General features: G+C 37.5%; 1 protein-coding gene across 1 annotated transcript; it reads right to left on the reverse strand.

The window, feature by feature from the left end:
- Window positions 1-2,314: 2,314 nt before the first annotated feature.
- LOC126175955 (40S ribosomal protein S2) lies at window positions 2,315-9,663 on the reverse strand. Its single transcript, XM_049923042.1, has 6 exons — window positions 9,540-9,663; window positions 6,879-7,112; window positions 6,687-6,804; window positions 6,021-6,184; window positions 2,672-2,831; window positions 2,315-2,556 (listed from the first exon to the last, which is right to left on the reverse strand). The coding sequence occupies exons 2-6, from the start codon at window positions 7,107-7,109 to the stop codon at window positions 2,396-2,398; spliced, it is 834 nt and encodes a 277-aa protein (XP_049778999.1). The 5' UTR covers window positions 7,110-7,112; window positions 9,540-9,663; the 3' UTR covers window positions 2,315-2,395.
- Between the last annotated feature and the right edge of the window lie 5,431 nt (window positions 9,664-15,094).

The raw sequence follows: 15,094 nt of genomic DNA on the forward strand, positions 1-15,094 counted from the left end.
GACTTATTGTTAAGAGAAAAAAAAAAAAAAAAAAAAAAATCAGTTTTAGACTTGTCACAAGTTCGGTGCAAATTTTTTTAAATATTTTCCACTGAGAAAACTCATTCGTTCAGGCTTTTTTAACATTGGACTACTGTTAACATAGAATATATATAGAGGCGAATCATTATAACTACTTAATAGCTTGTCAACCCACCTTTGGAAAGCAAGACAGCAGAGCTTGTGTCACACACAAGTCTCAGCAACTGATAACCACACTACTGCCAGTTGCTTGAAACAGAAGTCGTGTGTGTGTGTGTGTGTGTGTGTGTGTGTGTGTGTGTGTGTGTGTGTGTGTGTGTGTATGTATTGTTGACAAAGGCCTTAATGGCTGAAAGCTTTATTCGTGACAGTATTTTTTGTTGTGCCCATCTGCAACTCATCTCCACTATACAGTGAGTAGCAACATTCCTTTTCATAATATTGTTACATTCCATCCTGTACTTTCCCATTGTTTGATTTCTACTGGTAGTAAGCATTACTAGAAAATATATCCTTCACTGTCTGCCCTTAAAGTCAGAATATATTTCTTAACATAACATTTTTGATGGATTGTGCTGTAGGGCACAAATACCTTATATTAATACACTATCTAATGCCTCATCCCAGACAGCAAAGTTAAAAACCTATAATGTTACACAATACATACTTTTTGTGAGGGATGTGAAAGGGTGAATGTTTCAAAAACTTCTCTATGTATTCCTCAAAGCATTCCTTGCAAGAGTATAGAGAACGTAATCACGTTTGACACCAAAACTCCAAGGCAGATAACATTTACCTTGAAAAAGAAAATATTTAAAATGGTTGTGTGGCCTATTTACAGCAAATGATAAGTGCAATTAGGTGGACCTAACAGCCAACACACAAGGAAAAATTCATTTCAGTTGAGCTGTACAATTCATTTTGGATGAGTGGAAATGATATGAGTACTGTAACTAATGGAAACATGAAATTGTGCACCTGCATACATTTCGAAGACACCTCTCACCCCCCACACAAAAAAGAAAAGTTTATTGTGTCACCATAAACCTAACAGTATGTATTTTATTAGTTTTCTTTCCAGCAGCCTTATGTGATTACTTCTAACTTCACATTCACTAAGTGTAAATTGTATACATCATCTATGTATTTCAGCTTTGAAACTTACTTAGTTGAGAAGTCACTGTACTAACAATATGCTGTAGTATATTATGTATGACGTGTAAAATATTAAAAATGCAATATCGTGAAAATTTTAACCACTCACTGCACCATCTGAAATGGACACTCTTAGAACAGATTTTTGTTTGTTCCTGCAGTTTTCATGGTAACATGGACTGAATATATCTAGAAAAATAAAAACCTGCACAAGGGCAATTTGTCATTTAATGTTGTGCAAGGATGAATTACTGTGAAAGTATCAACAAATGCCAAAAAAAACTTTCAGTGATATACTGCATACATTTTGTCACATACTTGGGGAAGCGTCTTCCTCAAATCACTTTTGTAATGACTGCTTTTAGTGCAAGATTTGAATCTATTTTCAACATACAGTATATCAGGAAAACATGCAGTCTGCTAGCTGCCTTAAGTGTTACACAGGAACAGCATAGTACTTGAGGCTGTGTACGTAGTAGCACTGTCTTGTTGCAATATAAAATTTTCATCTACTTATATAATGCACTGTGTATTATTCCAAAAACAATTTTTCATACCTATTTATCATTACTTTGTATAATTACACCAAGTTATCTATTATTGCTTCAATGAAATGCACTTTCCAACTCCAGCCCTCCTCATTAACCTCCTAAAAAAGTAAGACCTGCCTGCCTCCTTAATATGGTTGGAAGTATTATACATGTATGTGTTGCAACTATGTTAGGTGTAAAGATAACTGAAGTGAAATCTACAAAATTAAACTCCATTAAGAGATAATAAAACATCAACTCTTTACTATTTAATTTCACTGAGCACACAGCAAAAACTACTGTTTTTTGTTTTTCTTCTCACGACGTGTTATGCTGAGTATAAGTTGTAATGAAATTATAAGTTATGTCATCCACCCTTTTCAAACCTAGTATGGGAATAGTTTCTCTTAAAAAAGAAACTGAAGAAAACTGATGTTTAGAAAGTAACCTACTTCATTTTTTTGGAAGTGAACCTGCATCTCCAACATAAAAACAAAGAGAGGCAAGACAACCAAAGCAGTTTCTTTAGCCGTTTCTTACTTTTTCGAGATTCCATTTCCAGCACCACTTATGTATAACACATGTGATAAGAAGTACAGGGAGAAAACTTCTTTCAAGTATCATTTATTCAAATTATAAAATGCAACATTTGTACAAGGAATCTCATCCATCTTGAATTTACAGAGTCCTTATACATCACGCTGAGGATTGGAACCTGCAACAGGGCGATTATTCTTGTATAAGTAATCTGCAAATTCCTCGTAGGGTGTCTTCGTGAGTGGCTCCTCTTTCCACAAATCTGGAGTCAGGTATGCGTACGTTTTTGCAATAGCAGCATACGTTGCCTTAGCTGAAAAGAAATTAATGAAATAATTGGCATATTCCCATAAAAATGGTAACCCTTACAATGTACTGCAGCATGAAAGTTACAATAAATGTTAAGCATCAATACAAAGTGAACATACCGAAGTTTCCTAGGGTTCCAGTTGAACCACGAGCTGATGTATAGCAATCTTCAATACCTGCCATCTGCAAGAGCTTCTTTGGTACTGGTGCTGACACAATACCTGTACCACGAGGTGCTGGAATGAGACGCACCTGAACAGAGCCACATTTTCCTGTGACCTGAAAACAGTAGATTAATTTTTAAGTGCACAATAGGAAATGGAAATCTGCAAGAAATGTTATGTGGATAACTTGATAACATATTTCTACACATTTGAAAAAGTTATATAAACTGCTGTCAAAAGAAATTACATCACAGAACAAAAATGGTTAAGATCAAACATACACTCCAAAGTGATGGCCAAAAGATCTATGCAGATCAGAGGCTTCTACAAGATCTATACAAATCAGAGGCTTCTACATCTACATATATTCTCCACAAGCCACTAGACAATACATAATAGACACATACTTGGTACCAATATTAGTCACACCATACATTACTCCATCACAAATAGAGATCAATTCCTGTCTATTCTCCCAAACTATTGCAACACCTACCCAAAATACACAATGGAGATAGGCGAATTACATCTTACATGATCTTTACAGATGCACCAAATATTCCATTCACCTTCCTACTGCCAGTGTTGTGTTCAACCCATTCCACATTCCTTCTTGGCATGATTTTTAATTTTCTAGGTCTGCACCAAAGTTAGTTATTTTACTTTCACAATATTTGGAGAACGTCCTTGGCAAAGACCTGAACAGCGAATGCATATTTCATTGCTCTGCAGATTTCATCACTCAGAGTCTGGACTTCATACGAATTAAATGAAGGACACTGTATGCTACCCTGGCAGTTGTTTCATTGCACTATCAAAGATGGACCAACAGTGGATAAGGGCTTCCCTTTAACACAGAACTTCTTCAGTTTGGCTGGTATTAAAAATCTATAAAAAAGCTTTGTCCCTTGACAGTAGGGACAACTGATTAAATGGTATATGTGAACAGTGTGGCATGCTTTACAATTACTATATTCTGTCTCTTGCTTACAGTTATTTTTTTACTCCTATTCCACGACAGCTGCCACCCAATACGCAAAAAGAAAAACCTGAAATTCATTAGTCATCCAGAAATGATACCTATCAGCCTCAATGCCGACTATCTCCAGTTAACATTTAAAGTACAAATGACTAATAGTGTTTCCATATTTATATATAACACGAAACTTAAAAGAGTTTTACAAATTACACTAAAATAACCAGGATGTATACACAGACAAGAAAAAATTCCCAGGTCTCCCAGTTAAAAAATCACTTTTTCTCATGTGAAAATACACTTCAATAGTGAAAAACTTTTTCAACGGTAAGTGACAGTGTACTTTCTCTCAGAGCTATAAAACCATCAATCCATTGAATGGTAAAGGTTTTACACACCAGCGAGAACTTCCCACCACTTTAGAAAATGAGACTTGGCAGGGGGGAAGGGGACAGGGAAGTGTTTTGGAAAGATCTTTGATGTGCAGCAATATGTGCACTGCACTTTTTCATAGTATGAATTCGAATTCCATTAAACACAGCACCTAAGTTTCCAAAGCATTGAAATAGAGACTGCAATGTGCTATTGTAGCCAATCATATAGCTCACATCACATGATCAAGTCAGCGAGTCACAGCAGATATTCAGAATATAGGACATATGATGATGTAGTTAGCCAACAGCAACACTATCACTGTTAAGTAGTGTGAATGCACAAATAGCCAAAGTTAATGGTTTAATTAATGTACCTAGTGTAGCTACCACATGTAGCTTTCACATGTAATACTTGTCTTGATGATTAATAAGTAACAAGGAAAGTTAAGCTTTCATATATAGCATTGATCTTTTTAGCGTGAGTTGCACTTTAAGATACATCACACAAATGTGCCAGTAAAATTTTGAACAATGACATCAATGTCTGGTCTTCTGGGCTTGATATTATTCTAAGTGGCTGATCCTGAAAGTTTTAAGTTTTAAATGAGAGCCAAATGCTCTTGTGATTTAAGAAATTCATTGCACATTCTCACACGTAACATACTCCATCTTGATTAAAAGAAAATTTCCCTTGAAAATAACACTTTTCGAAGAACCAAACCATTTGCAGTATTTTCCTATGACCTCTTAGACATGGGTTCTTTTAAGCAGCCACCAGAGAGTGCCAAAAACAGGTGTCACTGCACATGGGCAGCTATGATGATGTAGAAAGCCAATATGCTCATACACATACAGCGTTAAGAGATCTTTTATGATGCCACAAAAGAAACAGGACATCAGAGGATACTCAAAGAGCACAGGACTTTCATAAAATGCATAATTCGCTTTGAAGGACACATTCATTATGTCCAGATTCACAATGAAGTAGGCCCTAACCTGGTATCAAGCTTTTCAGTGCACTTTTTGGGATGAAAATTTTCTTGGAGTACCAGTATTGAATAGTCTCACATTTGATTCTTTATTGTGGCATAATGCCATACGTGCCAGAAGATAAGAAACGTGCCCTTGGAATTCAGTGAACAATCGAAACTAGCCAATAATGTAGCATGAAACACTTCGTTTCTTGTAAATTGACTGCATCTGCGTAAAAGATTAATAAAAGCCATATTAATTTAGCAGACAGACAAAAATTACTCCACTGTTGTGCAAGGTGATTAATGCATGACAGCCAGAAAAGTGAAAATAAAATAAAATCAGAAAACTGAAAATAACAGCCTTCCATAATTACATGCATTTTTTTTAAATTGGCTTGATAGCTCCCAACCATAGAAATCAATTTGTATTCATTTGGCGTGTGAACTGTAAACGAAGACGAAATAGGACATCAGGAAACAGCAAAATCACCAAACAAACACGGGTCACTATACTCCCCACTAAAACCCAGACTGCTCTACCCACACGTGTGAATCTGGCAGCTTGGGTGCACCAGAAAAATTTTTCTGTGTGTCATGACCGCTTCTTGCTACTGCTGCAGCCACACTTCAAGTAGCAAGAAGCGGGAGAAGGCACTGCTCACATTCATCAGAAGACATCTGCTGTTATTAAGCATTCCACAGTCTTCGACGTAAAGCCTTTGATGCATTTTGCTATTTATCAGGTCTTACCAGCCAAAATCACACGAAAAATTCCCAGAATTTAGCCGGATTTCCCGGATTGTATACACCCCGAACAACATTCACATCATCTCCAATGTAGAAATAGTTTACTAATACATATAAGTCATCTCCATATGGCTCCCAAAGCATAACTCTGCTGACATTCTAATCTGGCAAATGATTGAAAGATTCCTGTCTAATACTAAAATTTAGTCAATTATTAAATTTCCAAAACCAACCTTGCAAGGCACTGTGTGTGGTTTTCCAATCTTGTTACCCCAGTAACCTCTTCGAACTGGCACAACAGACAGCTTTGCAAGAACAATTGCTCCACGAATAGCTGTAGCAACTTCCTTGGAACACTTCACACCAAGCCCAATGTGCCCATTAGAGTCACCAATAGCTGCAAAGAAGTGCAATTATAATGTCAATTGGGAAAGACATGCTACATAAGATTTGCAAGTTAATTAGTGAACTATTAAACCACTTGCCAAAAATAAACAATCTGCCAAGACTAAATACAATTACTCCCAATACAGGGTTGAGATCCACAATTAAAATAATTTTAGAAAAACAAAGGCATTAGAATCCAATTGGAAGTATGGGAACAAATACTTTGAACACTACATCTACAACTGTTAATGAAAAGCACATGAAATAATGTAACATAAAATCATCTGTATGGCCCACATCAGTGTGGAGACTCCAAATCAGGACTGCCCAATGGTTCAGGGCCAAATGATTCTCTTGCACCTGAACTGCCATAACAAGTCATCTAGACATGATGGGGTTTTTCGGTGCTACTTTCAAAACAAATAGGGAAAGGCACAGGTATTCTCACTACAATATCTTGTGAAATTAAGGATAATATATATCAAGAGATGAATAAAAGCTTAATTCCTTACCAACAAATGCTTTGAATCTTGTCCTCTGACCAGCACGAGTCTGCTTCTGTACTGGCATGATTTTAAGAACTTCATCTTTCAAAGAGGTGCCAAGGAAGAAATCAATTATTTCAAACTCCTAGAAAGAGAGAAAATTTATTGAGATTCTTCTTATGTCATTTCTTATCAGCATTACATGGGAAAGCTATATACCTTAATCGGCAGTGAGAACAGGTATATTTCCTCAAGTGAGCGTATTTTCCCATCCTTCACCAATCGACCCAGCTTGGTAACAGGCACCCATTCCTTCTCAGTTTCTTTGCCTCCACGGCCCCTGCCACGTCCTCTACCACGACCACGACCCCTTGGGCCTCCACGACCACCTCTGGAACCAAAACCACCACGAAAACCCCCTCGTCCACCGGCTGGAGCAGCGTCCGCCATGTTCTGTAATAAGAAGAACAATCAACACAAAGTTTGCATTGGTGGAAATTTAAACAATAGTTATTGTGTTGGAGACTTAGTTCTATCACTAATAACAAGTAATCTATCTCAAGAATAATGTACTAAGTGTTTTCTGTCTATGGCCATGAACAGATTTTGACGTAAGTCATGTCATGGCCAACCCTTGTGTTATAAATTTCTTTTGCATCACATCTATGGTCACAATTTTTTTTGTCATCAGACTACCAGTTTTGGTTAATAATGACATCTTCAAATCTGCAGCAAAATATGGGTAAACACAAACACACTAGCAGATTATCAAAGGCTTAAAACAATAAAATTGACCACAATGAAAAGTATTACTGACATTTTTATATTGTTCTGTGCACTCTGAAAAAGCTGTTTATTAATTACATCATTATCTTTAATATTACCACTTGAGCATATGTCCATAATTGTCTCTTAACATTTTCCTATTTAACAATCTAACTTTAATCTTAATTTATTTCATTGCTTTTTATAACTGTAACGCCTCTTCCACCTTATAAGCCCTTTAGAGAATTTCCTGATTGTATCCCCCTTTATTTTACATTTAACAATTAATCACTGAAGACTATGTGTATGCCTACAGTAGTGAAATCTGTTGAAAATGCTACACAACATTTTGTGGCTACTGTGCGGCAGTTTTGAATAGTGCTGCTGCTGATAAGATGACTTACTTATGCTGTTATTCGTATGTATCTGACAATGCTGGTGCTGATTTCGTGATGCCACTATGGCTCCAATATATTACGGCACGTTTTTTATAAAACAGGTCTCCCTCTCCACAGTTAAAGAGCATAAATGCACATATGTGTCAGTAATACTTTTCATTATGGTGTATTTTATTACTTTAAGCCATAGACAATATGCTAATGTATTTGTGTTTTCCCCATATTTTGCTGCACATCTGAAATCGTCATTATAGACCAAAACTTGTAATCTGATGACAAAAAATTTGTGACCGTCGACATGAAGTAAACTAAATCTATTCTATATTCAGGACACTTAAGATTCGGGACCATGTCACAGCTTGTGAAATCCTTGTATTTTTCGTACACACAGCAGCAATATAATAGAAAACTGAATTTATATTGCAATTTAATAATTTTTAAGAAAAGTGACAATTACGGAGAGAAAATTATCACAATTCGTGCCGACACTCGGCACAGTGGTTGATGGGAGTGACTGCACATGTAAAATGCCGTTACATATGCTCCCATCAGCCACTGAGCTTAGAATGTGAAAAGAATGTAACTAAAAAATTAGAACCACCTGCAAAGCATACAGCACAAAAACAAAATACTTATGACTGATATATAGGCAAACGGGAGAGAGGTGTACGGGCCTAGCACTATGCACGCCTACTACTTCAAATGCACTGCAGCATCTAAGATCAGTAACAAAAATCCTTTTTCACAGGATTGTAGGACCGCATTAGAACTACAAACACGTAATCTTACTCCAGGAACAAAGTTCATTCCCTACCTTTAACTGATATCAAGGCCAAAGTTCAGTTTTTAGTGCAATATGCTCTATTCTCTGATTGTTCTTCCTCTTTATTAATTTTTTTGGAGTCACACCCTTATGCTTTAATAATCTGATCCACAAATTTTAACAGCAGTTTGTTGTACCTTCTAACCCCCCCCCCCTTACTTGTAAGTTAGTAGGTCATCAACTGCGATGACGATTCGAAACTTTATTAATTTCGTTGATGTTATAATGAGATGTTAAGAAAGGATACGACCGCTTACAGAATACAATGGGGAAAGGCGGATTCTGAAACGTGTTATGAATATAATTAAAAATATGATTCCTATTGCCATCCCAAAATCACGACGGCTTAGTGAATTACACGTTCAACTTATCTCGTTCACAACGAACTGGCACCACCATGCAATATTCACTGAAATAAATATCAAATACGGAATATCTTCGGTTTGCTGACAACTTTTTTTTTCTTTCTAATGAAGACATATTATGCAGTAGACGGTATGCATGCAAATACAGAGAGAAAATTCCTATCCAGTTACGTGACTGGTAACATAACTACGGATGCACGTGGCCATTCTGGCATGTATTCAGCCCGTTTTAAGCAACAACAAAATAAAATTTACACAATATCTATAAAACGACGGAACTGGCAAGAAATGCACGTCTCACACACAAGGGGAATTATGTGGGATAGGCTTATAACGTAATATGATGATCTGTTATCCGAGTTTGTATGATTAAACACAAACTCAAATCATCTTATTATATTACTAAAACACATGTTTTGAATTATAAGTATTGAAGAGCTACTATAATTATCATCATAAACACAATTTGACAACAAAAAAACACGAAATAACACAAAAATCAACAGAATCACGATTCCACGCTACTTACTGGTAGACTCTTCTATCGACTGAATGACGAGAAAGACTTCCGGCTTTGTTGTCCGGTGCCAGCCGGAAACAGGAGGTGCTTTCCATTTCTCACTAACAATATCGATCTCTCGAAGTCTGTTGCCCTGGAACATTTTTTTGTTAGTCAGCAAGTGAAAATAAAGGGCCTGCACATGCAACAACAGAGCGACAGACCGACCGATAAAATGACATATGGAGGCATTCTGACCAACCGATAGACGAAATTCCTTATTGGGATGTCGGTCGGTTGGGAGCACACGACAGTCAACCCCTCCTCCCCTCTCCCGCCCCCCCCCTCCCCCACCGGCACACGAACACCGCCAAATTGAGTCGCAGGTAACGCTGTCGTGCCAACCGCCCCACAAAAGTTCGTTTTTTGTCACTGCGTGTGGGATTAAATACTGTGCTAGAGAGTGAGAGGAGGACAAAACTTTGAGAGAGTTTGTGGAGAAATTTAAAGACTCGAGATTTTTGTAGAGAACGTTATGCGAGGATTACAGCAATGAGACGCAAGAAACGAAGCACTTTTTTCATTTTTTAACGAATCCATAATGGTTATGTGACAAGTACAGAGAGTAAACGTTATACATTTTATGAATAAAAGTCCGTCGACCTCCTGTATTTCAATGTTAAGGTGTTAGTTCCGATACTTATCGGAAATTAAATAAAAAAAAACAAAAATATAGACAGATTAGACGCTAGATTTCATTTACGATGCTTATCGGAAGTAAAACCGAAATATAGACAGTCAGTAGACATTTATCTGTAAAATATACTTGCCCAGCCTTTGTCCAAGCCTTCTGCCATGAAAAGAAACGTGTGGGATCTTATTTACAGTTCTAACAGTTGCTAAATGCTTCATTTCTTAGATATCTTATTAGATGACTTGCACCTCTACCATTTCCAATCTTCCTTCTTCTCATCTGAAATTAGTTTATTAAAAGTACAGGGGCACCTTTCATGCTAGATATGTAAATAAATTTATAAATTGTTCATGCACATCGTTTGTTTTAATTAGTTTGCTTTACCACGACGTATTTCCTCATGGAACTATAAACCGTATTGCAGGTTTCAGGAATTATTTTAGATATGAATTGCGGGAATAAAACAACACTAAAGTTGAGGTTCTCTTAACTTCTACCAGTGGCTGGAAACCGTAATGCAGCTGACATCCTCTTCTCATAGCTTACAGCCTCTCTCACGATTGAATTCCTTTCCGTTTGATGATGTTTAGCTGCTCCGAAATGCATGTTTCATCCATTCTTAGTTACTTACGAAAATCATTTTCTCCCAGCTCCTTATTAACAGAGTGTGGGTGAATTTGTTGCTGTGCATTAGCCACTTCTCTGCCCACAACTTTCCCTTGGATTCTTTTGGCCTTGTTACCTCTGTCACTGGTGCTGGTTTGAAGTGCGAAATCAGTGAACAAACATCGCATCCATATAATGAAGAAGACTGTGTGCACAGTTAAACTCAACACTTTATTTCTAATGACTCGTATTGTGGTGTACGTCTGACACAGTAAAAAAAGAAAAATAATGTTCAATTAAGCGCAGTCAGTATTAACCATACAGTCTCCATAAGCAACAGATTATAAGTAAGAAGCAAAGAAAGGTCGCTGTACGGAAAGTCTGTGCCTCAGTACAGAACAATCACTTGCCAGCGCTCCTTACGGCTGGCGTAAAAACTCAGCTGACGTTTTGCAATCATCTGATTGCTAGCTGTAAGGCGAGAGCCGATTGTGACCTCCCACAGTCTCTACCTCTACACAGCCCCCCCCCCCCCCCCCACAGGAGAGCGGAGTGTCGTCCTGTGTGTTACCGTAGGCGTTATACATGTACTTCGCCAGGAAGTGCATACTGCAACCAGAGCATGTCTTATGAGCTGGCGTCATTGTCGAGGGTTCTGTCTGGTCTTCAACAGTCTTCGACAGTTGAGGCATGTAGCATGGTAGGACGGGGGTGGATACTAGCAGGTTCTTATATGACAAATACAGGCTTGCAATGGCCGATGGAGGCGGTATTTTGTTTTCCATTGACCATGATCTTCAATGTTTTGTCACCTATGGTGACAACTCAGTGTGGGCCTGTATACAGAAGCGTTAACACTGGCTTAAGCCCATCCCTCCATAGCATGACCTGTGTACATCTGTTGTAATATTGTAACTTTAATTTGGTATGCTGATATCGGTGCTAATTGACAATGAAAGTGGGTTAAAAGCCGTGATCTGTCTGGGGACGTTAACCGTGGATTACTGGGCAACTGTTTCATCAGATATTTAGTCTAGGTTTACCAAGCAGACTAACATTAATGATAATCTTTTAATAGTCATACAAAACCGGTAATATATATATATATATATATATATATATATATATATATATATATATATAAAGGAGAATTTAAATAAAAAGAAAGAAATCAGTTTATATTTGGAAATTTATTTTAAGATTGTTCATTGAAATTTCAGCATATTATACGTGAGTTATAACTGAGCTGGTGCCTTATTTACGATTGAAAAAATGTGAGATTGTAATCTTATGAAACACATAAAATATGGAGCCAAGATTGGGACACTGCATACAACACTGCATTCATAAAATAACAGACAAAGAACATTGAAACATAAGCAAGAAGAAATTAACCACAACCAACAGATTCAGTTTTTACCCAAAGAAATTACGTTCATACCACAATCCTGTCCGTCATGTAATTACCACACACTGGTATACTAAATTCATATTAAATCTTTGTGAAGACTTCACAAAAAGAATAGCTGAGGGCTATTTTGATGATTACACCATATGCTTCACGTCGTCAACTTGGTTTACACAAAGCGTACAACTCCACAATAATTTTGATAATTAAAATAAATTAGATCGAAAAGCAATTGACAAAAGAAAAACCTTGAACTGGTTACTAACGTCTTACTATTAACCTGATGGGTCAAACAGTTATATAAGCACGTGGTACTGGTCTCGCAAAGTACACCCCACGTGGGTTGAACATAAAGAAAAGCATAAAGAAAAGTTGCTATATTAAAAAAATATTCTCAGGACGAGACGTTATAATCTCACGCACATTCGGATTTAAGATTGATGAACTTAGTTAGAGTTACTGATCAACACGTGGTTCCACTTTACTCACAAAGTAGTAACAAAGCAACTACCGGAAAATAATCTGAACTTCACACGATAATTACACTGCGCTGCAATTTAAGATAACATCGGATATTTTAGACCTAAACCCGAAATAAAGGTGATTAAATTTTCAGTTTGGCTGAACTTAAGAAATCCATTGTCCTACGGACTTAACAGACACGCGCTTAGCCAGAGATCTTACCACTTCAGACGCTCGCCACGGCCACACTGCAACTGCCCTACTGCCCAGCGTGCTTCCTGAGGGTGGCTCACAAAGACCAACGGAAGTGGCCAGAGGGGCAGCTTCCTATACCAACATGACAACGGACGGACAGGACCATACTAAGGATAGAAACCTCTTTGCTTTTAGGAAGCGTAGCTATCTGTTCCGACGTTGGTCCTACTGTTCTCTAGCAGACAGCCTTGTCTGCTACCCTCAAGCATGCAACTAGAAATACATATGCTCATTCATCCTCTCACACAAAAGGGAAGGGGGATGACAGTATCTTATCATATACAGTATATAAAAGAAAGCGGATGTAGGTTCCGTATGAGACTGTGTGACATGAATTACATATAAGAATTACATATAAACTGTGCTTTAAAGTGTAGTAGTGTGACAGATCGTTCTTGTTTATGTGTAAAAGTAACACGTTCCACTGCTCAGTCTCCTCCCAGATAGTCAGAAACGCCACAGTACATTTAGAAGAGGAATTTATTCCATAAATGGCAACAGATTTAAGAAATTAAACATGAAAGGACTCCAACAGAGACCTTTCATAACCCCAACGCTCCGGGAAAAGACTGTGCAGGGAATTTTCTGGCCATGCTAGGACATTCCCAAGCAGGCTTCTCACACCCTACTTAAACCAAAAGTGTAAAAGAAAAGGCAAAAGGACACCAGCTACTTGCTAAAACACCATAATTTCAACACATCTTTAGAATCTACCAATTTCAAACAGAAAAAAAAGACACAATCTGTGACACCTATTTAAAAGGTAGTGTAGACCTAATTCGGTCAGCAAGTAAAAACAATGGTTCCTGTGTCATTAATATGAAAACAATTTCTGGTTGTTACCCTTATGGAGTTCACCAGTATTTGCTCATTGCAAGAGCCAACTGATCACAGGAAAATTTATGACTGTTTATTAACAAGCAAAATTTATGAAAATAGCAAAGGTGCCACAGCAATTAAAAAAAGAACATCAAATAACATCGGTATTAAAAAGCAGAACATAACAATGCACAATCTGCAAAAGCAACAAAATGATAAGAGAAAAAACATGTTTTACAAAGTGGTTATTGCAAAAAAATTCTATATCGTATAAAACTAATAATTTGTAGAATTAAAATAACTATGTGGCACTCATTTAATCACTCTACTATATTTCAATTAGCTAGCAAACAATGAGCACTGTGTCATTATACTGAAACTACAATAATTATGTGATTTTTACCCTTAAGTGGTTCCTCACAGTAAATATGCCCCATGCAAAGGCTAATCGATCACAGTTCAATGAGAATAAAAAGCTATCTGACAGATAAACGAAGCAATGCCACAGCAATGAATTTACGAAACAAAATATCACAAATCTAATACATCACACAAAAACAAACATTGATTAATAAAACAGTACAATAGTCAACATCTAAAACAAAACAAAAAACACCTATATATAAAACACCTGCAAAATACAAGAGTCAAAGTCTAAAAAAGATAAATAGAACACCTGCAAAATACAAGAGTCAGTCTAATAAACACCAATAAATCGAACTCCTGCAAAACACACGAGTCAGAGTTTCCCTGACAGAAACACACGTATATGCACTGGACTAAGAACCGTATAATCACTGTTCACTGACACACTCAGTACTTCCACTGTTCCGAGGCACAATATAGGGGAAAGAGGGGGGGTTCGTCGCCGCAGCTGTCAGCAGGGATTTTTTTTGTCCATCTGTTGCGTGCGATCCCGCCGTCTCTGCCCTCTCATGAAGTTTCTCCCGTGTCACGTCATCTCGATTTGGTTCCATTTTTGTGTTGTCAAATTCGTGCGGTATCCTCGTTTGACACGCCAGGTTGATATTCCTGGGCAAGGATGACACTTAATGGCTCTTCTTTTGTGCCACCCTTAGCGACCAGAGAACATCGAACCATGATTTACTGTCGCTTGACAGTGGGCATCCGTCAGGAGATGTTGATAGGCGTCATTGAAGTCTGCCAGTTACTCTGGACAGTATGTGTCAAAAGGCTCCACGCCCTTTGTGTTGTTACATTCTTGGGTTATCCTCAATTGGCTCGCCGGTTTGATATTCCTGGGCAAGGATGACACTTAATGGCTCTTCCTTTGTGCCACCCTTAGCGACCAGAGAACATCGAACCATGATTTACTGTCGC

This window comes from Schistocerca cancellata, chromosome 3 (genome assembly GCF_023864275.1).
Source record: "Schistocerca cancellata isolate TAMUIC-IGC-003103 chromosome 3, iqSchCanc2.1, whole genome shotgun sequence".
Lineage (NCBI taxonomy): Eukaryota > Metazoa > Arthropoda > Insecta > Orthoptera > Acrididae > Schistocerca > Schistocerca cancellata.